This window comes from Prinia subflava, chromosome 9 (genome assembly GCF_021018805.1).
Source record: "Prinia subflava isolate CZ2003 ecotype Zambia chromosome 9, Cam_Psub_1.2, whole genome shotgun sequence".
NCBI lineage: Eukaryota > Metazoa > Chordata > Aves > Passeriformes > Cisticolidae > Prinia > Prinia subflava.
In genome coordinates, this window is record NC_086255.1 from 19,899,139 (window position 1) to 19,924,391 (window position 25,253).

The 25,253-nt window shown below is 38.4% G+C and overlaps 1 protein-coding gene across 10 annotated transcripts in view; it reads right to left on the reverse strand.

The window, feature by feature from the left end:
* PPP3CB (protein phosphatase 3 catalytic subunit beta) overlaps positions 1-22,577 on the reverse strand; it is a 47,185-nt gene extending 24,608 nt beyond the window's left edge. For 9 of the 10 annotated variants that reach the window (XR_010081326.1, XR_010081325.1, XR_010081324.1 and 6 more), the window contains exons 1-8: positions 22,182-22,575; positions 11,510-11,710; positions 9,316-9,440; positions 7,142-7,253; positions 6,135-6,280; positions 679-818; positions 495-572; positions 301-395 (exon numbers count right to left, since the gene is read on the reverse strand). Coding sequence is in view for 7 of the 10 variants with exons in the window: in XM_063405830.1 (XP_063261900.1) it covers positions 301-395; positions 495-572; positions 679-818; positions 6,135-6,280; positions 7,142-7,253; positions 9,316-9,440; positions 11,510-11,710; positions 22,182-22,251 (967 nt within the window). In the remaining 3 variants the exon portion in view is untranslated. Of the gene's footprint in view, positions 1-300; positions 396-494; positions 573-678; positions 819-6,134; positions 6,281-7,141; positions 7,254-9,315; positions 9,441-11,509; positions 11,711-22,181 lie in introns of all 10 variants that reach the window. The other variant, XM_063405828.1, reaches the window with a different exon arrangement.
* Positions 22,578-25,253: the final 2,676 nt, after the last annotated feature.

A 25,253-nucleotide genomic window follows, 5' to 3' on the forward strand; every position in this document is an offset into this window, starting at 1 on the left:
ACTAAAGACAATCAGAGGAGTGAAAACTCACAGCACAGGGAAACCTTGCCTGACTGGATGACACCAGTAGATTTAGTCACAAGTACTAAATAGCAACAACTTTCACAAAGGAAATCTCTGACCACACTTATGCTTTGAGGTACTCCTCTTACAGGAGGTTGTCATTTACGGCTCTTTGTAACTTTCATTAATAGATTTTTTTGTCCTTTAATTTCTTAAGTGGCAAAAAGCTGTTGATATTAGATTATCTAGTCAGTTTTATTTTATTATAACATACAACTACTAATAACAAGTTCTTACCTTTATTATTGTAGACATCCAGGTAATTAGGTGCTGAAAAAATTGTTATTAAAGATGGGAACCCTGTAGTTTGACTTTTCCTGTACATTCTATAACTGCAAAACCAAACAAATTATATTACATCTTACAGCAAATAAGCAATTAATTTTTATTTTACATTGTGATTATTTTCTTGAAAGATACAAAGTACTCACCCTGCATCTTGTGCTTCATGTGCTCTAATGATTGACAACAAATTATTATTTTGCAAAAATTCACAAACTGCTGGATAGCTGTGAAATGAAAACAGTTATGAGTAAAAGATATTCTCTTAAAATATTCAGGAAGAGTCAGTACTAAAAGACCCAACTACCCAACTAGATCATAGCACACTCTCACCTATAAAAGTATGAGCAGCCTCTGACTGTATTATGACTGAAATGCTCTGGTGAATTTTCATTTCCAAAATCTTCTGAAGGATCTGACCACAATAAGTCACACATTGGTCCAAAGGCTGGAGGCTCTTTGAATCTATCTAACTGTTTAGAAAGAAAAGGCAACAGCACAAATACTCTTTAAATACTAGATTATTAAGTTTTACACATTTGTTAACCTACATATCCATCAATACCAAGCATTTTTAGAACAAATCCCAACCATATCAAAGAGAAGTAGTTTCTGTATAGTTTTTCCTCTCCTCCTCATGAAATAAGGCACAGGCATGCCAAAAGAAACCTGTTAAGAGCAATAAGATTTATTAGTTGAAAAAGAAGGGAGATAACTTCCAGACTGATGGATATGTGTAATACAAGGTCAAGATACAGACAAGGAACAAAATGGTCCTTTTTCATGCACATGCCACATCTACCAATCTGGAGACACTACCAGGAATTAGAAAAGAGAAACGGTACAGAAAACAGGAATTATAGAAGAAAAGTATGAATAATTAGCACCAACTAGAAGAGACAAAATATATTTTACAAAACAACCCTAAAAATCCAACCCAATAAAAGAAAAAAAAAAAAAAAAAAGAAAAAAAAAAAAAAAAAAAAAAAAAAAGCCACCCTGAAACACCCATCTTCATAATGGATCATTTAACAATGTAATGAAGATGCAACTGGCCCAGCTGTCTAAGATTTTTCTTCATACAAGTTTTCTTTTTCAGCTCTATCTCTGATGTAATGAGCCATAATTTTGGGAGATGTCTGCATTTTCTCTCTTGCTGCTTCTTTACTAATTTTCACTTGAAACACCTATTTTAGCAGCCTGCAACTTTCCTAGTAACCACAGTCAAAAGGGGCAGAAGTTAAGGAGCAAAGTGCATTTGTTAACATAAAGGGAAAATACCCTGCTCAAGTAAGTTACAGGCAATCAATCTGTGATGTCTCAGAAATGAAAGTAGATATCCCAGGTTCAATGTAAAGTTTATTTGGTCTTTATGTAGCTGGAGTTTGTTCACAAGATGATTTTATCCAAGAAATGTAGGAACGGTTCTTTGATGGACAGTGCATTTATTGAATTCACTTCCCATACCAAAGCAGATGACTTTGATGGTACTAGAGAACACTTAACTCTTCATGACAGGCTCGAAGGGAGGTTTGGTGAGCACCTGGTGAATTTGAGTCTAACGGTCCATAGGAATCCATTCAAATATGGAACCAGCAGTAGTGCCAACTCTCTCATGCCCTGGAAAATCAGAGCTCCCGAGGCTGCCACCTGCAACATAAGTGGAGAGGTCCAGATCTTTACAAATTCCTGCCAGATATTGGTAAGGCAGGTATTACTGAAGTTGTTGTTGGAATTTATTCAGTATTAGAAATCCTGTGGTTTAACATTTCCCATAATGGATGATAAACCTGGTATGGAGTATTTCTTCCAGATTGAAGAAGTCAGTCCATCAACTTCTGCAAGTACCTGAATTTCTGTAGATTAAACCATCAAGTTGCTAAACCTCCAGCAATAAATTTGGGTCCAGAAGCTAACAGAGGCATTCACACAAGGAAGTTTCAACTCTCCTGATTGATGTTTCCTGCAATACAGAAGGCTGAAAGTCTAGAAAACATTTCTAAGAATTTTTCTTTAGTCTGCAAAGATTTTCTTTATGACTTTGGCCAAATGGATAGAGACAGTAAAAATAAAAGTTTTGGCTGCCTGCAATTAACACCTCTCTCCCAAACTAATTTCTCACAGCATTGAAACAATAATGCAGGTATTTCCTAAAGCAAGGTCAGTTTGTAAAAAATAAATACACTTACATACACTTGCACATACACTACATACAGTTACTTACATACACACCAGATCAGTTTCTTCTTCACTAGGCATCTACTAACTAGCATGGTTCTCAAGACATCTCAAAATTTAAGGACATATCACTGCAAGCTACTCAACCCAGACTGTATATATCAAATCAGAATAATCAGTTTAAGGGCTTCTCTATTATTGGCACAGCAAGAAAGTTAAAAGTAAATTCAAAACACTTGTTACTGATTTAACTATTTCTGAATGTGGTTTGACTATAACAAAACAGAATCGCAATACAAACTGCCTCAATATTTTTCTAAATATGGTTAAGGTAACTGAGAAAGACAATTTTCAAGAATAGGAATCAATACACCTGGTGTTGAAACAGAACTAATTACTATATTTTTTATTATACTGTAAAGCATTTGAATCTAAATTATTTTCTAGGTACTGTGCAGTCAGGACAACTAAAGTGACATGCATTATACTCCACATGGATGTTCCAATACAGAAGTACCAAAACCTGAGAGGCAGATTAAGGTACAGCAAATTAAAACAATTTTACTTTTGAGGCAAAAGACCTTCACAGAAGTTTCACACACAGACACCAGTTTCAATTAATCTGTCCTAATTTTCTTGAGAACTATCACCTAATAAAGCCTAAAGAACAACATGAAGGCCAGTGAAGAGTGGCAGCCATCTTACACATTACTGAACAAAAGGAAATTTCAGCAGGCCACAGAAAGGAAGCAAGGTATTACAAAGACAGATTTCAGTTGTGCTGCCATATATTTCAAGGCAATTTGCTGACTTAGTATCACCAAGAGCTAAACAAAAGAGCGACCATCTGCTGTAAATGAGGAAAAAATTCTTTGTTTTTCTAATTTAGAGTCCTCATAATCTTACCTGGATACTTCCTTCTTTCTAAAATGCTAGGTTTAAAAATCACAATTCCTGGCATTTTGTATCAGTAGAAGTCTTGGCAGTATAAATGAATTCAGCTAAACATCATCTCTAAGTTGATAGACGTGTCTGAAAGAGACACTCTTTACCAAAACATTCAGCACATTTGTGGAATTCATATTCAGAAAATAAAAATCAGATTATTGCTTCACAAACTTCCATTTTGGCAGAAATATGAAGCACCTAGAACAACCTTTCTGGTTAGGATTCACTGTCATGCCTAGTATGATAGCTGTCCTCTTCTGGAAGTAAATTTATGACAGCAAAAATAATAATTTAAATTGTGTCGTTTAATCACCTTCCTGCATGTCAATACTGATGAAAGATTTCATCCAAAAGAAATTGTACCCTGCACAGAAGTTTTCTTTTTGTTCTTAGGTGATTCCTGCACTATTTATAGAGCTGTGATTTCCCTTTTATTCCTGATAATTATGTCCTTGCAGCAAAGAGCTCTCCTTAGTAAGAACTTCTGCTAATAAACCAGAAGGCCTGGAATATCATACAATTGTCTTGGTTGCTCTTACAGAAGTAATTTCACACACCACACTTGTACCCCAAGTATATGATCCTTTTCCTAGGTATAAAACAAGCATTTCACATCACCCATTTAATTTAAATCCATTGAAAATATCAGTGCATGCCAAGCTCTAAAGTAGCTATTGAAGCTGCTGCAAATCCCTGACTAGTGCCTTTTTCAGGTTATCAGATGATCTTTTAAAAACAGAAAAGGCCCAAGGAACAGTTCTATTAACACTGCCTTACATTTATAAACACGTTTTTCATCAGAACAAAATACAATGCAGATTTTCATATACACATATAAACATTTCACCCTAATGTAGCCTTGAACGTTACAGAAGCACACCTGAAAGTACAGGCAAAGACAAGAGAATTACCTTCTAGTTAAATTTACTTGACACTTTGAAACCTGATTAGCTGCAAGACTGAGACTATCAGAAAAATGAAACACAATCCCGTTACGACAGTGGCTTTCCAAAGTGTTTTTCTAGAACATGTTTTCTTTATATTACTTTCCAAAAAGCTTTGACCATGCTTCTTTTCATGTGTATAGTGAGAAGTTTTTCATGTGTATAGTGAGAGGTGTCAAGGCTTTGTGAGAATGGCACTGTTTAATCTCTTTGCTTTCTTACTTCCCTTTCTCTGCACAATGCATTTGGATTTCTGTACACGTATTTGCTTTGACAATGCAATGTGCCTCAGCACATTTTCCCACTTATACCACTGATCTTGTAAATACACTTCCTCTCTGTTTCTACCATTTTCTCCTCCTCTCACATCACTCTGCTAGGCAGTGTAATATCTGTAAGTGAATAAACTGACATTTGAGGCTTTGAAATGGTCCAATCATTACAAAAAATCCCTAATGAATAAATACAGTGAATTCAAAGTGGAGATTCAACTGGAGGGCCTATAAATTTGAGGAAAGGGAGAGGTAAAAAAGAAAAACAAAGTACAAATAAAGGAGAAAATGCTAAGAAAATGAGAAATGTAATTAATTAAGATAAAAAGACAAAACAGGCTGCAATACATACTTTTATATACTATAAAAGCAATTTAGGAGCGTGCTTTTACTTTCTCTGTGACATTTAGATCTTTTTACAAACAGGCCCCCATGTACCTTCTTCCATATGAGGATAAACCACATTTTTTCTTCCATCCTTACCTACAATTCCAAAGCTTTCTTAGAACCACCTACGTATAATTTAAGCTGAAATCATCTACATTTTAGCTGTTCCTAATCATAACAGGAATGGTTTTGATTTCCAAGTGCAGCAGTCAAGACGTCAGCTAAGTTGACTTAAAGAAGTCTAAAAGGAGTATGCAAAAAGGAAAGCAATGGACTTTGAAAATTCCCATCTGCTACAATCTCCACCTGACAAGCCATCCATACACGTAGAAACCACGTTATTAGAAACAGATACCTCATGTCATCACAATCTTCTACCCCTTAAATTGCACACCACTATTTCGTGTTTCCAGTGTATAATTTTAAAAAAAACCTTTTAAATTCTTTCTAAAATACTCTGCACATTCACTACAGTGAGAAATATTCCTCAACAGTTACTCAAATGCCTACCAAATTTGCCATTTTAAAGAGCAATGTGAATTTCTATTAAATACTGCAATATCTCACTTTGTCAAAACTAAAATCCACATATTTAAGACAGTAAAAAAAAATTCAAAGACATTTGTGAATAACTGAAATATGATGTTAGATATAGTAAAAAATTTTAAGACTACAAATAATTTCAACAAGTTCTCTCCTGGAAGCCACGAGAACACCAGCTCTTATCTAGAAAGAAATACAATGTATTCTTTTGATTGGATATGAAACTCTTCACATGTACTACCTGTCTTAAAAATTATGTGAGGATTTTGAGGGCTCTCTTTTTTGTGTGTTTTGTAAGAGTCCCAGCTGTCCCACTGAAGCCTGCTAATGGAAGATGCACTAGATAATCCATGAGATTTTAATTATGATACTGCTTAGCCTACATTTCAGTTCCTGATTTACACTTCAACAAGAGACAAGAACAGAAAGTAGACTGACAGCTTGATAAAGATGACTTTGTATAGCATCACACAAATATCTCAATTTCAGCTTATTTTCAAATACACAAAATACTCACTCTCCTAATGTCATCTAGTGTGTTAATTTCTGGTGAAAGTCCACCATGAACACAAAGAAATTGTTGATTTAAGAGAGCAGCAAGAGGGAGACAATCAAAAGCTTCCATACAAGCATCATAGACTCTCTCAGAGTACTTTATTTTACCTGCAGGAAAGAAAATAGAAATCATTAAAAATCCATAATATATGGATGAAGTAATCTAATGGATCATAGTTATAAGAACATATATCAAAGTGAGTGCTTAAAAAAACCCCAAACAATGAGTATTTTGGGGTTTAAATGAGCATTTCCAAACACCTCAACAGCAAGCACATTTCTAAGACATATTTCCTCCAGAACTATAAACTGTTTTCACTCCTTCTCTTATCTCAAGCATGAAGAAACTACTTCTGTTTTTAAAAAAATCACTGGATTATTTAATATTTTATACAACTATATAGCATACTTCAGTATAAAATATTACTAAGAAATTTGTGAATTCTCATTTACAGTGAAAAGCTAAGAACTGATGATAGATTACTTCATTTTTACCTACATCAAAGAGGGTTTTACCAGGCGAAATGATCCATTTATCACAGGATCAATACTTACACAAGCCTTCAAATGGAGAGGTAGCTCACATCACCAGAGTTATCTTACTGGTATAGCTGAAATCAACCTCCAGATGGAAAAATTACCCCACAGTAGGGACTTTTTCTAGCTTCACAGCACTGCTCAGCAAGTTACTCTGTGTTCCTGGCTACAGCAAAATTCTCTTCCTCTCCAGGACTTCAACATCAGTATTGTTACACCAAAATTTACTCTATAATGTACATTTACAGCCAGCTCTCTTCCTGCACTTCAAGGCCACACTAAACTGCAAACAATTTTACAGAAGTCAATGGGACCTCCAGATGTTTGCAATGCTTTAATTTAACTGAGAGACAAACATCTCTCAAGCACAATGACAGATTATAGATCAGCAGGTTGGAAGTAGCTAATTTTACATTCTTAGACAGTACTTACATTCTTGCTTAAAGGTAAAATACTCTGTTAGGTGTCTGCATTCATGGTTGCCTCTCAAAAGAAACAATGTGCTTGGGTAAAGAATTTTCAGGACCCATAAGTACAGCACGCACTGTTGAGAAAACAGGATAACCAATAAAATACACTACTTTATATGAACTTCCAAAATTGTTACTGAGAAACACCAAGTAAGGATGTTAATAGTTTCAAAAAGCAGGTAGTGCTTAATGTGCCATTTTAAAGCAGCACTGCTTCCCCGAGTCCAGTTCTGGACATGAGTAATGCAAACTGCTTATTATTTTTCCTCATAATAGCTTCATAGAATGCTGAAATCATATTTGTATTTGCTGGATATTCAATAATAAAATAAACTCAGCAGAATTAAACTGTACAACACTTCCATCTAGACAAATACTGTATGTGTTTCTGCCTAAAATCTGGTATAATATAAGATTCTAAACACTGGCATGAGAAGAAAAGCAGACATTTATTAAGAGACTGGAAAAAACACCTGACAAAGCAATTTCCCTGAAGGTTAGATACATCATTTGGATACAATTTTTAAATTACAAATGTACAGAGTACATCATCCTTTCCCCAAACACTGGACAAGCTGATTGCTTTTTTTTCAGTGTACAACCACCAAATTCAAAGAACTATAGTTTCCATCTATCATTATTACTGCAATATCAGCAGCAAACCCTCAGAAAGATAAGAGCTAAGAACATGCACAATTATTTCAGTTTAGTGTGTTACCACCCAGCAGTCCTGAATGCCCAAACATATTTCATACATTTCAAATCTAATTCTTGTATTTTTAACTGAGCACAGAAATCTCAAAACCCCACAAGTTTTGGACTTCATGGAAGTCACCTGCAAGCTGTAATTATCATTCTTCCTAATCAACACAAGTACCCTGAAGCGACCATTCCTCAAAGTTATTTTGCATAGAATAGCAGAGTACATGAATGGAAGAAAGAAAACAAATGAACAATTTCAAAATACACTGCAAACATTGAGACACACATCAACGACTTCTATTGTGAAGTTTAGCAAAACTTATTACTGAATTTTTATCTTCTCAGTAAAAATATGCAAAACCAATCTTTGTTCAGAAGTTTTCTTAAGTGTAACAGCTGAAAAGCCTTCATACCAGGTTTTGATATATTAATATATAGAGCTGATATGTAAATGCCTTTCTCAAGGACAATTACATTATTTGTAATCATCAAGAACAGGCAAAGAAGATCAAATAAATAAATAGGGAATGTCTATTGACATTTTTCCTTAAAGATGACTTTGAGGCAATCGTTCTTGTTGCATCTGCTGTTGGTCTACCATCTCTAACAACCCCAAAATGCACTGTGATGCCTTTCACAGCACACACCCACATACTATTAGAACTGCAACACTTAATACAGAAATGGAAGATTCACTGTGACTTGCAAGCCACTATTTCAAATGGTATACCATCCCATTAGAGTTTATATCTGTGAAGAGATCCCAAGTTGAGGTACTCCCCAGGCTGGTTCCAGAACAGCACTTAACTTAAAAACCACGCTCTGAAACTCGATGTGAATGTCTTTGAAATGTAGCACACTTAAGAAACATGCTGAAAGTTTAAAAATTATTTGAATTCAAAGTAACTGAAAAATTAATGGCAGAAACAGAGGTCATCCTTAGGAAATCTCTCTAAGATATTTGCAATTGCTCTAAAAATTTTTGCAAAGAAAAATATTAATAATTATTAAAACCCATTTGATTATTTAAATAAAATTAGTTTCTTTTATAAAAATAATCAGATAATAATTAAACAGATAATAACACTACAAACAATTAAAAGACCTTGCAGTCATGACTCACTGGTTCTCCACAAACATACAAACATTTTAGCAGACAAGCAGCAGTATGTATAATAATGTAACAGAATTCAACTTTCAGAAGACTAGCTGAAGAAAGAGGAGAAAGAATGAGTAAGTCTGGTGATTCCAACAGGACAGTCCAAACGACTGACTGGTCAACATCCTCCTGTAAACAGGCCTTTATCACAGCAGAAGGCACAGCAAGGAAGAACACATTCAAATGGGAAAGCAGACCTAAAATTTCACTTGAAAACCTATGTGAAAATGTGCTTATAAAAAATTAGGACAGAACAGATTAATATATTCAGTTACCTCTATACTAAAATAACCTCTGTCTACATAGTCACCGAGGAAGAGGTATCTTGTGTTAGCAGGTGATCCTCCCACTTCAAACAGCTTCATTAGATCAAAGAACTGGCCATGAATATCACCACACACTGCAAGCAAAAATTTTGTTCGAATTAATTTAAAAAAATGTAACGGAAAAGTTACCAAGTTACAGTTAACAGCCACAAAGTACTTCTAATTAAGAAGAAAGGCAGGTATAAAGCAGGAATAACAGACATTTTTGAAGGTTTCCCCTTTGCTTTTCATTAAGATGCTGTCTTCACTACCTGTGACAATACTGATGATAGCTCTGAGTCCAGAAGATTGGGGGGGTATTTTTCCAACACATTTAATGTACTGAGCAATGAGTTCTCAGTTGTCAGCATCTCTTTAATGTCCTCCCCAACTCCTCAGGTATCTTTGCAAATTCTCCTTGGTACATGTATTTGAAAATGCCTGCTGCTTCTCAACAATTTGCTGAGTCCACTTGAAAAAAGCAGGGAGTGTACTTTTGTTTCTGAGTCAGACTAATAATTTTTAATAAAATCGTATCTTCTCCTTGCTCAGTTACTTTTCTCCTTCAAATAACCATGTTCATTATTCCAACAATGGATTTTTCCTGTGTTTTTAGGAGAAGGTAAAAGACGAGTGGTCAGCAACCCAAGGCAGAAGTGCCAAAGACAGCAGCAGATGGGAAGTCTATAGGGAGCACACAGCACAACCAGGTCATCTCACCATTTTAAAAAAGTAATTAAAAAATGCATGGAAGAGACAACTGCTCCTATCTCCTCTTTCCCACGGGAGTTCCCAATTCAGTGGAAGTCAGGAGCTGCCTTCTCACTTCTGCATGAAGTGTCACTGGTAACAATTAACCAGAATTTGAGATACTATGTCTTTCATTGATGTAAAATGTCACCTATCTACTGACAATGACATCTTCTGACTTCTTAAGAGTTCATCAGGAAAATATTTGGGGAAAAAAGTTGTCCTAATTTTGTGAAGAAATACTGGATATGGCACATCACATTTTAAAGGCTGTTATTCCCTTAGAGTAGAGTAGACCATTTGTCATCACAACCTACAAAATGAGACTAAATAGAATATGCACTCTTTTATGTCTCTTTCCTTAAGATTTCTACTCAGACACTGAAAGAACTTCCCTCCTTTTTAAGTTGCCAATATACCAATTACCTGTATATACAGAAATATAAAAATGCTAAACAAATTTAAATTTTAATTTAATTTATCTGGAACTTCAAAGGACTCTGAGCTCAGTCAGCCACTAAGTAGTTTCCACAATTTCAATCGTTCATTTTTTTTAAAAATGTCAACAATAATAATGACATAACGTTTCAATTTACCCAATACTAACAAATAACAAACTGATGCCCTAAAAGAAGTTTCAGACACTAATTTTATATAAGTCCATTTAGAAGAAAACACATTCAGAATAAAGAAAATCTAATTTGAACATAAAAAAGCAAATCTACTTTCATTATCATAAATAACAGACATGCAACATAACTTCCTTCCATGAGTCTAGACTGTTAATAAATAAAAGTATTAAAGGACACCAATTCCACCTTTCACCAGGTCAAACAGAAAGAGAACTGTTCAAACTACGAAAATATTCAAGAAAACCCTAAAAGTCAGTTTTGTATCCCAGTGCTCTGGCCCTAGTGTCAAAGATGCTAAAACAATCTTTATCAGTACCACCACTCTCACAAGAATGTGGTTTTTCATGCAGTCACCAGTCTCACTTTCAGACCAATATAAAGGTGTATTTTTCACTAAGAATCCCAGTTCACAGTATCTGTTTCAAACTACAATAATTAGCTTCTCTTCACATATTTAGATTTCAGAATTATCCTGAGTTCAGGTAGATGCCTTTATTTCTACTTATAATATTGATGGAATTAGAAATTCATATTTCAACAGCATTTAACTACTTCCTTATTTTTTCCCAATTTCAATACCAGTCCTACTAGCTTTTTCAATAGGTTTAATGCCTTCATTTTTCAAAACGATGTGCAGACTGTTAAGCAAATGCAGTTGTGAGGGATAATTCAGTAGGACTAACAGAGAAATTTTGGGTTAGTAATTTTAAAACAAATTCTACTACTGAAAAAATCTGGCTTTTTCAAATTTAATTATGTATGAAATTACCTAGAAATATTACCTGTAATTGGAGCTTCAACTTCTATCATAGTTTTTTCCCTCCGTAATATTGCAGCACCCTCATTGATGATTCTAAGTGCGATTTCTTCATCCACTCGACCTTCCTTTATCAAGTGGTTTTTCAAAATGTCAACCCTTGGTCTTCCATCTGTGTCAAACACTTCTTCAGATGTCAAGCGATGCGTTGGTGGAAAAGGGACAGCTAAAATTCAAAAGGAAGAAACAGCAGTCATGACACTGCTATTTGAAAAAGAGTCCATCTAGGAACGGGGATCTATCATGGAATAGCTGCTATCCCAAGCAGCAAACTTGTCTTTTCACCACACAATTTTATGACATTGTTAAAGTCTAGACAGAATAGTGCTATCTGTGCATAAAAAAACCCCAAAAACCCATCTATACTATGCAAGGTTGTGGAAACTATAAAACAGAGAAGGAATAGTAACATGTGCAATATCCGGAAGAGCCAAAATTGACTTTGCAAGGGAAATAATCTCTCTCCAATATACCACCATTCCCTGAAGGGCTCATGAAGTACTGGTGATGCAGGATTATCCACTTAATAGTCACTCAGACTTTGAAAAGCATTAAAAATTATCCCTTCATCAAAGCCTCAGGGGAAAAAACCCACCAAAAAACCTCAACCAAGCAAAAAGAACCACCAAAACAGATGCAAAGCTAGCAAGAAAAGGACTCAATACTGTTCAAAAGACTAGAAACAAAAGGAGTCAGTAAGCAGTGGTTGGGGACCACAGCAGGCTCAGCAACTGCCCAGACAGCACATTCGACAGTCTGTACTGCAGTTACTGCACAAGTGAAATGTGGATGTGAGCCATGGAAAAACGAGGATGCTTCAAAATTGCCCCTAAGCAATGTCATGGCACTCAGGATGTTACAGGAAATAAAACTAATCTGACCCTGTCCTCTCCTCAAGCACACGACTGTTGAAAGAATGAACTACAACAGAAGCAAAAATATTCTGTTTCTCACCATTTAAATACTGTATGCTAAAAGAGAAAAATGGGAGGAGCACATCTATTCGAAGACAAGAACTAGCAGCATGAATGCACTTGTAGACAGAGTATTCGTATTTATTTTCTTACTCTCTGAAGTTAAACTTTACATTCCAAAAATCAATGCTTAGGTACTTCCCTGACTTCATTTAAATCGATTTCTACATTACCAGTAACACATTACTACCCTCCTGTTTTATGGAGTAGTAAAAATCTACCAATAAAACACCTGATGCATAAATCATATTCACTGAAATTAAATTATTCTAGAAAATAAACTAGAGATATGTCTACTAATCCTCTTATAAAAAATTCTAAGTAGGAAGAAGCTGCAAAATGTGCCTCTACATAATGTAGAATGAATTCACTGCTTTTTTGTGGACATAAAGTATTTGATTAACAAAAGGGAAATCATGTGCCTTTCCTTCAGCCTCCTTTATCAGCAATTTAAGTTTCACTCAGAAACATTAAAATTTCATGTATACTAAATGTTAATAAACTTAACTTATTTAAGATATCAAATGACAATCACTTCTGTTCCACGCACAATTGTTTAAAAAATAAATCTGGCTCTGAGAAGAGAAATTAATTATTACAACAAAATAAATTTATCTAATTTTTAAAAACACTTAATTATGACCTTGCAAGTATCAGTTCTAATATTCACTGCTTTTCTGAACTTAACTTTCAACCTTCAGATTCTCTTAATGTTATTTTTTACATTATTTGGAAGTTTGTATCAATCTGTACATGAATTAGTTTTAGGCTCTTTCTTGCCCCACTTTTTTAATTATTTGTGGGCTTACAACTGCCTTCAGCAATTCAAAATTGAGCTCATATTTTTAAGAGAGAGCAGACGACTCACAAAGAAGATTTCTTCTGCTTTAATTCTTCCAAAAGCATTAAGAGATCTCACACACCTCCCCAGAACCAAGTCACCTCCAAGACACAGTTTTGTAAGAACTGTGCTTTATTAATCCTAGTATTATTCAGATCTACTAATCCTAGTATTATTCAGGTGAAAGGTAACAGTTGTGTTCTTTTTGGAGGTTTTTTGGGGTAGATGCAGGATGTGGCAGAGAATGACCTGTTGAGGTGACCATGCATTCCTCATTCTATTAAGTGCAAACCATTACTAACTTACTACAACTACCAGTGGCTGCAGCATTCAAGAAGACCTCTTCCTTAAGTTCAGATATTTCAGGGGTTTTAAGTCCATGGTAAATGAAATTTTCTTCTCTTAATAAAGTTCTTATATCTACTAACAAAATAAAGCTTTGAGTTTGTCTATCAAATTGTATTCTCTGAGAGGCTAAAAAACCAGCTGTTATATTCCAGTGTCAAGGTCTGTCTCAAATTATTTGTATTAATATACTTATGAAGACTCAGATTTAAAATTCTATATCCAGTGGTTTGTTCTCCATAATGCCCAAAACCCACAACTCTGACATGAGAAGTAATTAAGCATCTCTAAAGTTATATTTGCCTCATGAGAAAATGAAGATGTAAAACTAGTTCCTCAGAGTTTAACAAAATCCTTTTCACACATTATATGTATTTTCCCATTATTCAAGGAGGATATCTTAAGAATAATTTTCAGAGAAGGCAGAATAAAATATGGCTAAAGATTTTAGCCATGATCTGCATCACCCAGTTAATAAAAAGTAACACTGTTTAGAAAAACTGTTTCTTTCCATTTTATACTTTAAGTTTTGTTCCAGCAAAAGCTAACCTGTATTAGAGTGCACACCTTTGAAAAAGATTACAACTGCTTTTAAAAGGTTAAGGATGATGATTTTTGAAGCATGTAGACAATTTCTGCAAACTAATGGGTTTAATTAAACCTTTGATGAAGTAGTCATAGAATGTTATAGCCTAAGGAAAAAGAATTGCAGCATGAAGTGTTCCAAGACACAAATATAATCCATGTTTCAAAGTCTTTGTGCACAACCTGTGCTCTCGGGACTGTAACAGAATGGTAATTAAGAGGAATTACCCTAAGGAAATAACATGGTGTTGGGCATTAAAGGATTCTCCTCTTCCATTCCCAGCCAAGCTAAGCAAGAGTATCTAGAGATGAATCTCTAAAGTAATACACACTGCAGTACAGAATAACAGATTATATCTTCTTAGTAGAAGTATAGATGTTAATAACAAATGTAACACATCATGATTTACAACCACAGACAAGATTTCCTAAAACAAACCATTGCTTACTAGTCAAAATTTCACTTTAAAAATAGATACAGATTATGCAATTTTAATATATTGATCAAAAAATGTAAACAGTAGTGCTGAGGGAAAAAAAACAGTGAACAGCTTTTGGGACTTAATGAAAATATTTTGATGCCTTTTTATTACTAATTGAATATGCATTAACAAAGAGAAAAAAATCACCTTTCCTTTATACTGCAGTACTAATAAGAGATACAGAAAGAAAACCTGTAAACCTAGTTCTACACTGACTTCCTGCAAGCCTCTGGGTACATTGATACTTTACAATAAAGCATGCTAAAGATTCAAAGCTTAGCACCAATCTGAAGGGATAAATTCCCGGGACGTAGTAAGAAGTTCAAAGAAGAAAAACTACATTAGTGTGGCACTTTACCCAGTATAATAATCCCTGCTGAGAGGTGCAATATGGCAACCAACACAAACACGCTACTTCCAGACCCAACGCAGATCTCACACTGCCTAATAACTAAATACAACAGTAGCTGCTAATAAAATCTTACATGTAGATACTGCAAATTTAAACCACACTGATATATATGCCCACTGTAATAACCTCAGTTAAATCTGGTTTCTATCAAGAGACACCCTGTTGGAACAGGCTCAGGAAACTAGACAAGATCAAAGCCTTTAGACTAATGTAAGAAAAAGCGTTAGGGATCAACCATACGAGGTACTGTACTTTCAGATGCAAAATTGTTTCTGTCCTCATGACCGTAAAATAATTCTTTTTCTCTGAGAGTGAAAGAAAATTGGCCATTTTTCCTCTCTCATCAGGAGCCCATGGCATATTTCATTCATTTAGTTTTCTCTCAATATCCCAGGTCACATTTTCTGTTTCATGAATGTTTTTGATTTCTTAGATAAAGTCTCACCTCACATTGCTAAGGTTACTAAACACTGACATTCTGTTTGCAAAGAATTCATTGCTTTGGTGATAGGTATACATGAAACAGTATACATAATGTTTGTTTCCACCAAGTGTATCATGCAGCAATACAAGCATGGTGTTCTATGAAAAGGAAGGCCAGCATCCTTCATTTTCTCAGCAGGTTTACCATGATAGCAACATGGCTGTGGTTTTTCTGTCGTTTAGTCACCTTTTGTGGTCTTTCAGTTTTATAAATGCATTGCTGTCTATGTATTATCACTCAGAAGAATCACAAAGCCTAACACCTACTTACAGCTTTCAGTTTGTCCCTGGAGTTTTCACACCTCTGCCAGCATCTCCACAGAAGAAAAAGATGCAGCACCCATAACTGCTATGAGGACAGAACATATCCAATTATTCTTCTGCATTGGCAGAACAGATTTGAAAAGAATTAGCATAAAGGCATCACAGATGGTCTGTGGACCAGCAACCTTAAAAATACTAGATAAGCACAAATACATAGCTGCATCTACTGAAATCAGAAAACTACAGTCAAAAGCTGACCAAAACCACAAGTTACCCTATCCACCTCAAGCAGGAAAGCAGATACAGCAATGTCAGTTTCTTGCAAATACCAGAACTATTCCAAAGTTTCTTTGACTGCAAGGTTCCTGCTGTGTTAGCCAGCATTCTAGAAGCAAGAAAAAATGGCCCTGTAAACCTTGAAACACTCCAACAGCACAGAAGGTACTATTTATTTCACCCTTACTTACCAGGTACTTGCAGTCTCAAAAGTTTCACAGAATTTTAAATCTCAAATTAAACTGTGGCTGTGTCTTGTATGCCACGCTGCACTCATTCATCATTTATCCTGTGTAGTTTTTCAGTTAACTTGGTTAATGTTTTTGGAAGTTACTCACAGGAAAAATACAATTATTTGATTGAAAACTATTTAAAGATACTCCTGCCATTAAAATGGCCATACTGTGCTATGCCAGAAGATTACTTAGTGCTTAAATGCACTTCTGACAATGATGGAAGTCTTCTCCTCTCCATACTCTGCTCTTGAGTGGTTTATGGATTTTCTCTAGAGTTTCATCCAGACCACCATGCTCATGACCACTGCTAGAACTGTTTTCCACTATTTTGTCCAGATTCTGAATAGACATTTTCATAGTTTTTGCCTCCACCGCACCTTACTGCTACGAATTCCACAATTTGAATTACATATTATATAAGAAGGTATTTCACCTTTTCTATTTGCTGCATTTCTCCTTTTCACAGGGATACAAGAATTTACAGTTGCTTCCTATTCAACTTTTCCATTAAATACCATTCATAAGGTAAGAAATATCTTACTATATCCCCTATTTGACCACCCCTTTTCCAAGTCAGACTTGTCATCTTTGTCATTCCACCTTGCCCAAAAGCCATTCTGTGCCTCTGAGCATTTCTTTAGATAAAGAAAAAAATCAGGAAGACAGAACAAAATTATGTGCTGTTGTTCAAGATGCATATATAACACAGCATACATAAAGTGGCATGATGGTGCAATCTCTTTTTTCTAAATTGGTCATCTAATACTCCCTGAATTCTCATCAGACCAGTTGACTGCCACTGCATTAAGATTTTCAGAATATTATCCATACAGATCCTAATATTTCTTTCCCAAGTTCACTGCCTTCTGTTTAAGAAAGAATTGCTCTGTCCTTTGTAGAGTCTGCTCTGTCTTTCTCTTAACAGCATCTCCTACAACTTCTTTACAAGGCATTCAGTCTAACAAGAGCTTACTGAAGCATATCTGGCTGTTTGCTGTCCTGGATAAGGGTTCCCATTTGCCATTCACTCTGTTTTCTAAAGAACTTGTCAACATATTTAAAGAGCACAGATGACAGATGCTAATCTCCCTCCACCATAGGAGTTTATCACCTATTAACATCCTTTTTCTCCTAACTAATTTTGATCCAGAAGAGGATATTTCCTCTCCTGCTTACTTTAAAGACTTCAATGAAGTCTTCACATGATGAATAGTTTTGCCTGGATCAAAAAGCTCACTGGCTTCTTCAAAATATTCTAACAATTTCTCTTGATTTTCGTCTATGAAAATTGTACCAACTCCTCTTTAACACTGTATTTCCTGGGGATATAGTTAGGCCACTCTTTCTGACAAGTGCTATGAATCTGTTCAAATTACACTTATTGATCTACAGTTGTCCAGTTAAATCTAGATTTTTTAAAAAAATTCTGCCATGCTCCATCTCTCAGACTCAGAAGATGAGTTATGCCACAGGCCATGGAAAATAAACCCACAACTTTGTACCCAAAATCGCCAAAGAATTCCTTCAAAGCCGCCAGGCAAGTATCTTCTGATCCCGAGATACTTTCTGGGAACATTTCTTCTATAGATACATTTTGAAACACTCACATTTCAATGAGAGAATTCTTTGATCCGTTCAGCAATAAGAACTGACTCATGTGCAAAAGAGTCCTTAGTTCCTTAAACAATAAACACACATGAGAGCAGTTGCCAGATCTTTGTGCTCTGGCCTTACCTTCCCAACCCTCAACTGCCAATTTGCCCTACTGAAATTGAAGCAGGCTTCCATTTTTGGGTGGGTTTTTTCGGGTTTTGTTGTTGTTGTTATTTCAAGATTTATCCACTCTAAACACCCCCTGAATCAACAAAAAAGACCAAACACTTACTTGTCAGAATTCAGTTCCATTCCATTGTCTCTCCTCCAAAACAAAACTGTGATTTTTAATTTTTTTATTTTTATATGACTCTCTAATACTCTCTTCGCACTGCTGCTTTTCTGGATCATCTTAGAATAATTTCTGGCCAGCAGTATAAGTGCTTCACAAAACTTTTAAAACAGGTTCCATGCAGCCTGTCAACTTTTAACCTTTTTCCTTTTTTAAAAATGAGACTCTGAATTATAAATTTAAATACTGCAATGATTTCTTTTTCTCCTTACATGGGTGTAAATCATTCAAAAGTAGCTATAAGAGCCTTAATTTGGGAGCCTGCTTGCTCAATGATATGAGTTACATTTCTTTGGGTTTCTCTAAAGAGTTGTTTCAGTAAGCTTCCATTTAATATCTAAAATGATTGTCTGCCAATCAGAGTGTACCATGACTGTCATCCAAAACAAAGGAATACTGAAATCTTTCCATTTCCATCTCCAAATTTAGCCTTAGGTCAGCATGACGAGGTCCTGTGGCTTGGGTCCCAGGGCCTCACAACCCCCACGGTGGATGAAGTGCAATGCTGGGAGGACGGGAACCTCCAGCTCTGGGGTGTGACTATCTCAAGTGAGTCGGAGGAGCCCTGATGTTTTGCTCTCACAGAAAAGACAAGGGAGACTCATCACTGCCATGCTCAGGACCACCCTATCAGTGGGAGCTTCCAAGCATTTCTTCATCCCTACCAGGGAAAAGTACTTCACTGCAAGGAAGCCAAACAGTTGTTTTAGGAGAAAAGATACATTGACAAATTCAGAGCTTCAAAGGCACATGTGCTCAGAGGTGAGGCAAGTTGACTGAAGTCAGCCAATTGTCACCCAAAAAGAAAGGCAAACCCAAAGAACAGACACAGCATTTAAGTATCAAGAGCAGTTGATGGAAAAAAACATTTTGACTGAACATAACAAAGGGAACTGCTTTGTTCCATAAGACATTAAAACACTAAATATCCTTCTGAGATGGAGAGGGTGCCTTAGAAAACAGCGAGGTACATTTTCTCATCCCTATTTGGGAAAAAAAAAAAGTAACAAAAGCCTTTTAACTTGTTACTAAAAAAAGTAACAAGACACCTTTTGGGAACCAAATGCCATAAGCTGACTTTAGACAGCGGTTCAGTTCCATAGCTAACCATTAATTTATAGGAAACTCTGTAAATACAAATTACTTAGGCAATTTAACTTATCCAGGTAAAAGAAAATTAGAGCTTTTTACACATTTTAAAAGCAACCAATGACCTTTGATGAGACAATTCATACTTGGAAAGATACGCCTGACAACACCACTAGACTGCATATTTAAAGCTATTATTATATTTATTTTACATATATCTATCTGATATGACATAATACATCTGAGAGCCTTTCAGATACTTCTCTACATATTTGTACTTCCCATCAACTGCTGAATATGCAAGTCCAAATATGAAGGGGAGACACATCCTAATCATTATTCTACCTTATTAGAAAAGATTAGTTAGTGATGATACAGTAATTCTATCATTTCTTCTTGGGTGAGCATCTCTTGCCTATTTCTGCTAACACGGTAAAGAATTCAATTGCTCACAGCCTCTGAAATTTAATTGAATCTGTTCTTTATCCCTCTCTTCCAGTGAAGAAAATAAAACTTAATTAAAATCAAGATAAACAATGCAAATAACAGCAAGCTTTAGGTCCTGAATTCAAATTTTCTCCCCAAAAGACACAGTATATAGAGAGCATGAAAGCTGAAATATGGACCAATACACAGATACACCAGCTAACATTACTACATTTTCTCTGTGGCCTTTCTTAAGAATATGAGACACTATAAAAGATCTATTTGTTGTATAATAGGAAAGAGTATGGTGAACGTTTCTTGGTATGCAAGAGGCAATGCATCTGTTTGTGAAGAGGGATGTGACACAGTTGTCACATTTTAGCATGGTTTCAACAAATTGCAGAGCTACTCCCACTTAGGACTGACATAACCTGCAATCGTGCACTTCTGGGGTCACCGTCTAAAAAAATATTTCCAACTGCACTGCACCTAATGGGGGAGGAGAAACCAAAGCAGGATGCCCTTCGTATCAATAACACAGACAGCTTGGCACAACTGGCCAGGCTTTCTCCAGAGCCAGTGATTCAGCACGATAGGGACGGACAGGACAGGTCAACAGAAGGTACAGAAAAATGCTGCTACATGAACTGCTTCTGATTCTGTCAGATGAGGCCATCCAAGACTGATTACCTTTACAATAGTTCTGCATCCTAACATCCATGTTCAAAGAAGTAAACTCAGGCAGTAATTCTGCAATTCTGCTTAGAATGAAGGAAGTCTTAACTACAGTTTTAAACAACCAGATGCGTAGGTCACATTTAACAAGCTGAATTATTAAGTGATTGGAAACCAGCAGGTTTTCCACTGTGTTCCAAAGTATCTGATCACTTATTATTAATTCTTTTATATTGTTTGAAGAACTTAACTTCTTATCACAAATGGCAGCAAAGGTACAAAAATTCAGTAGGTCTAAACACCAGACACTGAAGGAGCACTAAGGAGAACAGGTTTTCAATAGACTGATTTTAACATTTTCTACTTTCACCCTTGCAATTTGCTCAAACAAATCAACAGGTTAAGCAATTCAAAATGAGTAACGACTTACTGCAATTAAAGCTTTCCAGTTTACTACAAAACATGCCAATGTCCAAAATATCCAATGGGATTCCAAGGCTTTAATGAACACCTGCTGAGGACAAATGCATCCTTTTCATTTCTCAAGGCCCCCTGTTACATAAAAGGTTAAACAAGCAGATCTGCACCCCTTCGAACTCGTCAGACCCTGTGTTCCTAGGAATGCCAATCTTAAAAGCAGGCTGCTTGTGTACACCTGTGATTTCCAACAGGCCGGGCCTGCCATAACAACTGTGCACACTGACATCACCAAATACAGTCCAATATGAAAACCACTAGGATCAAAATAAACCCATGTGCAACTTGAGTAAACCTAGGAATTCTCTGAAGCATTACCTATGCTCTACCCTTACCTATCAATTTAGGTCTAACACACATATTTCAGGATGTTCTGGCTGCAAAGGACTATTCTCCTCACAAAAACTAAAATGACACACTTCACAGGGTTCAGAGAAAAGAACTATTTTATACCATTTTGGTGCCAGACCATCCTAAATGGATGTATCTACTATAAAATACTTCCCTTTTTCTCCTAAGAAGTACAACGTTTGACTTTTCACAGCTTCCCACGAGATTACCAAGGCAGGCCACAAATAAATAGATCAAGGTGAATTTTCTCCATCAGAACTGGAACCTGAGAACAGCAGCCAATAGAACGGGCGGCAGCACCTTCCCACTCGCTCTTCCCCGGCGCTGTCAGCGCCTGCAGTTACAGGGCTCTCCGTGCGCACAGGGCGGAAAGGCCCCGCAGGGCCGGGGCGCGGCGGTGCCCGCGGCCAGCCCCGCACACGCTCCGGGCAGCGCGTCCGGGCGGATCGCGCCAGGCCCGCAGGCCCCGGCCGCCGCTTCCACCCGCGGCCCCGCCGCCCTCACGGGCCCGCCCGCGCCCGGCTCCGTCCCCCCGCTCCAGCAGTGCCGACCCCGGGTACTCCCGAGCCCGTGCGGGCATCCCACGCCTCCGCACGGTGTCGAGCCGCCCTCCCGTCCCCGCCTGCGGGCAGGGCAGCCCGGCCCGCACATGGCGGGCACCGCTCCCCGCGGCCGGGCCGCCTCTCCTCTCCTCTCCGGGCGGGCCCCGTCCCTCGGGCGGGGTTCGCGGCCCCGCCGCGCAGCCATGTTCCCTCTGCGGGCAGCGGGACGCTCACCCTTGACGGCGCGCTCGCTGGTGGCGTGGGGCGTCAGCAGCAGCACCTTGCTCCCCTCCTTGGCGGACATCGCTGGGCGCTGCCGGGCTCCGGCGGCGGCTGCTGGGCGCGGCAGCGCCTTCGTCCGCCCCTCCGCCGGCGGCTGGCGGGGCGCGGCGGGGCGGGCGGGGGCGGCTACAGGCGCCGGGCGGCGGCGGCCCGGCGGAACATGGCGGCGGGCGCGGCTCGCGGCTCCTGGCGCAGCGCGGGGACGGTCCGCCCCGGGCCCGGCATGCACCGCGCCGCCGCCCGCCGGGCACCGCGGGAGCGCGCGGAGCTCCCGGCCCCAACCGGGACCGCGGCGAGACTCCCGCCCGAGCCGGGCCGGCGGCGCGGGGCGGGGCGGGGAATGCGGCCCGGCGCCTCCCGGCGCGCCCCGGACAGCAGGCGGAGGCGGCCGAGGCGGCCGGAACGCCCCCGTCCCGGGACGGGCGGGCGCCAGGCCGGGGCTGAGGGGGCGGTGCGACCGATGGCCCGGCCCCCGGCGACCCCGCGCAGGCGGGGGCCGGCGGCCACCATGGAGAGCTCCGTGGGGCCGGCCCGGGGGCGGCACAGCTGAGGGGAGCGATGTTGTGGGGTGGCGGAGCCCTCACTGCCCCCCAGGAACCAGCGCGGCGGGGCCGCGCCCTGCCCTCAGCTGGCAGGAGAGGGAGGAGGTTCTCCCCTCAGCGAGAACCAGGGCACAGCTTGGAGCAAGCTCCCAGTCCTGGATAATTCAGGCAAACTGAAGTGCACTGGTCTCTGCCTTGGCACTGGAACTGAACAAGAGTAGACCAGAGGGCATGGATGTCCCTGGGTACTGCGGCAGGGGCTGCCCCTCATCCCCCAAAGCTGCGCAGGCTGGCTGGGGCAGAGGCTCTGTACCACGGCCAGACTGGGCAAGGGCAGCCACGGCAGCCTCCTGTTCTATACAAACCATGTCGGGCAGAGCAGTAGGCCCAGCCACATGCAGGCCGTAAGACAGGGCTTTGCCTTGGCCAAAAGGTTGATGCAACCCTCCTACATCTAAGGTAATCCAGTCATTATGTGTACTCCACATTAAATTAACTTTGCTGATGGAAAAAGCCAAGTATTTCCCATTCTCCTTTGTAGCAGCTGTAACCCTACCCTCTCTCCTCTGATTTACTGTCGCCTCAGTTGTATCAGTGGAGGTTTGCTGTAGGACTGGTGCTGTACTTGAGATCACAGAAATAAGCTGTTTAAACCAAAGACAACCCACAAGGCACACAAACAAAGCAAACCAAACCCAAACAACAATCAGCCAACTGAAAATCTTCAGATTTGGCATCACTTAAATATTTATCAGCCAACACACCAACCAGATCTAGCAAACATCTAAACATATACATATACACTGCATTTGATTAAAGATGGTTATCTGAAAGAGTTGCTGCTTTGCTTTCCAGCTAACAAAAAAGTTCATATGCATTATTTGTACCGAGCTGTGCAATCTATTCCATAGAATAAACGAGGAATTTAAGAAAGAAAAGCCATTCAGAAGTAGCTGTTTCCAGCAAGGTCTTGGTTCTTGCCTCATTCAGGTCCAATGGAAAAGGATAACTCCTGAGGTGAGGATTTGCCATGCTGAACATGAAAAGCTCTTTGGCTTAAGCAAAAAGACATTGAATTTGAGACATTACACAAGTGCTTGGGTTAACCTTGCTTTTTTTTTATTTTACAGCCAAGACAGTATGAGCAAGAAACTTTGAATGAAACATCACATAAAAACATTCAAGGAAGCAAATGAAAATTTTAAGAGAATAAGAATTATAAGCCTTTGGGGTATTTATTAGTACACTTGCAAGACTCCAAAGTTTTAGAAAAACAAAATTCTAGTAATTCCATGCCCAAAAGAAAAACGTGTGCATGCATGCAAAAAGAGATATGTTAGAGTATCATGGAAAAAATCCTGGATGATTATTTTGGATTTAATTGCTAAGCTTTCCAGCAGCAGGAATTACTACTTCATACCACATGTTCTGCAAGTGTCTATCATTGTACAATCAATTTAAAGAGCCTGGTTTTAAAATAGGACAAAAGCTCATTTCCTTCAATAGCAAGTTCTGTATCAATTCAGAGTATGCAGGGAGAGCACAGGACAGGAAGGGCACTAAGTAAATGTTGCTCCTACTGATTTTAACATTAGCTTCAAGTAGATCTGCTGAAACAAGGAGTAGGGGGAATGAATTCAGTCGTGTCTTTAAAATCAAGAGAAGCCCAGTAATAAATGCAGTTTGAATTTCTGACAGCATGAAACAGCAGAGTCCCATATTATAAAGAAATTCATTTCTCCACACATTTCCAAACACATAGGGAGCCACACAGACCTTGCTGAGTGTTGTCAGGAATCTCCACCTTACCTGAAGTGCAGTTGCAAGAGAGATGCCTTACTTATTTGAATTGTTCTCTTCTCCCAGGAGCCTGCAGCCACATTCCCTGGGGTGTGAAGTAAAAGGGGCTGATGCACTCAGAATGCTCACTGAGGAAAAAGCACAGCATAATATTATCTTGTTATCATGCTGTGCCCTGAAGGGGACATTATCAGCTCCTAGGCAGCCTATCAGTGCCCTTCATGTGAAACTATTTCAGTTATATCCAGGCATTACCTGTAGAAAGGGCTCACACAGATGAAAGTGGGTTTGCTCCCCCAATACATCAGGATGATATGAAAAAATAGTATTATGTCTCCCTACAAATCACACATCCTAAAAACATTAAAAATAATTATTTTACCATTTTTATTGATAACAACAGCTAGAAAAATCAGTTGGCTAGCACAGTTACCTTGGTATTTTATTGTCATTTTTCTGACATATTCTATATTACCTCATTCAAATGCCGAGCATGTACGATTCTCATTAGGACAATATAAAAATCTTCATTAGGCAGAAATATGTACTTGCATCTCTCCCTAAGCCCTTTATCTTGAAGCTTTTTCTTGTGGTATTGTCTCTAAATCTGCTACTAACTGTGGAAGGGACATGCACATTGTCCCAATTTACCTCATGGTGAAGGCAAAGATGATTGATTGGA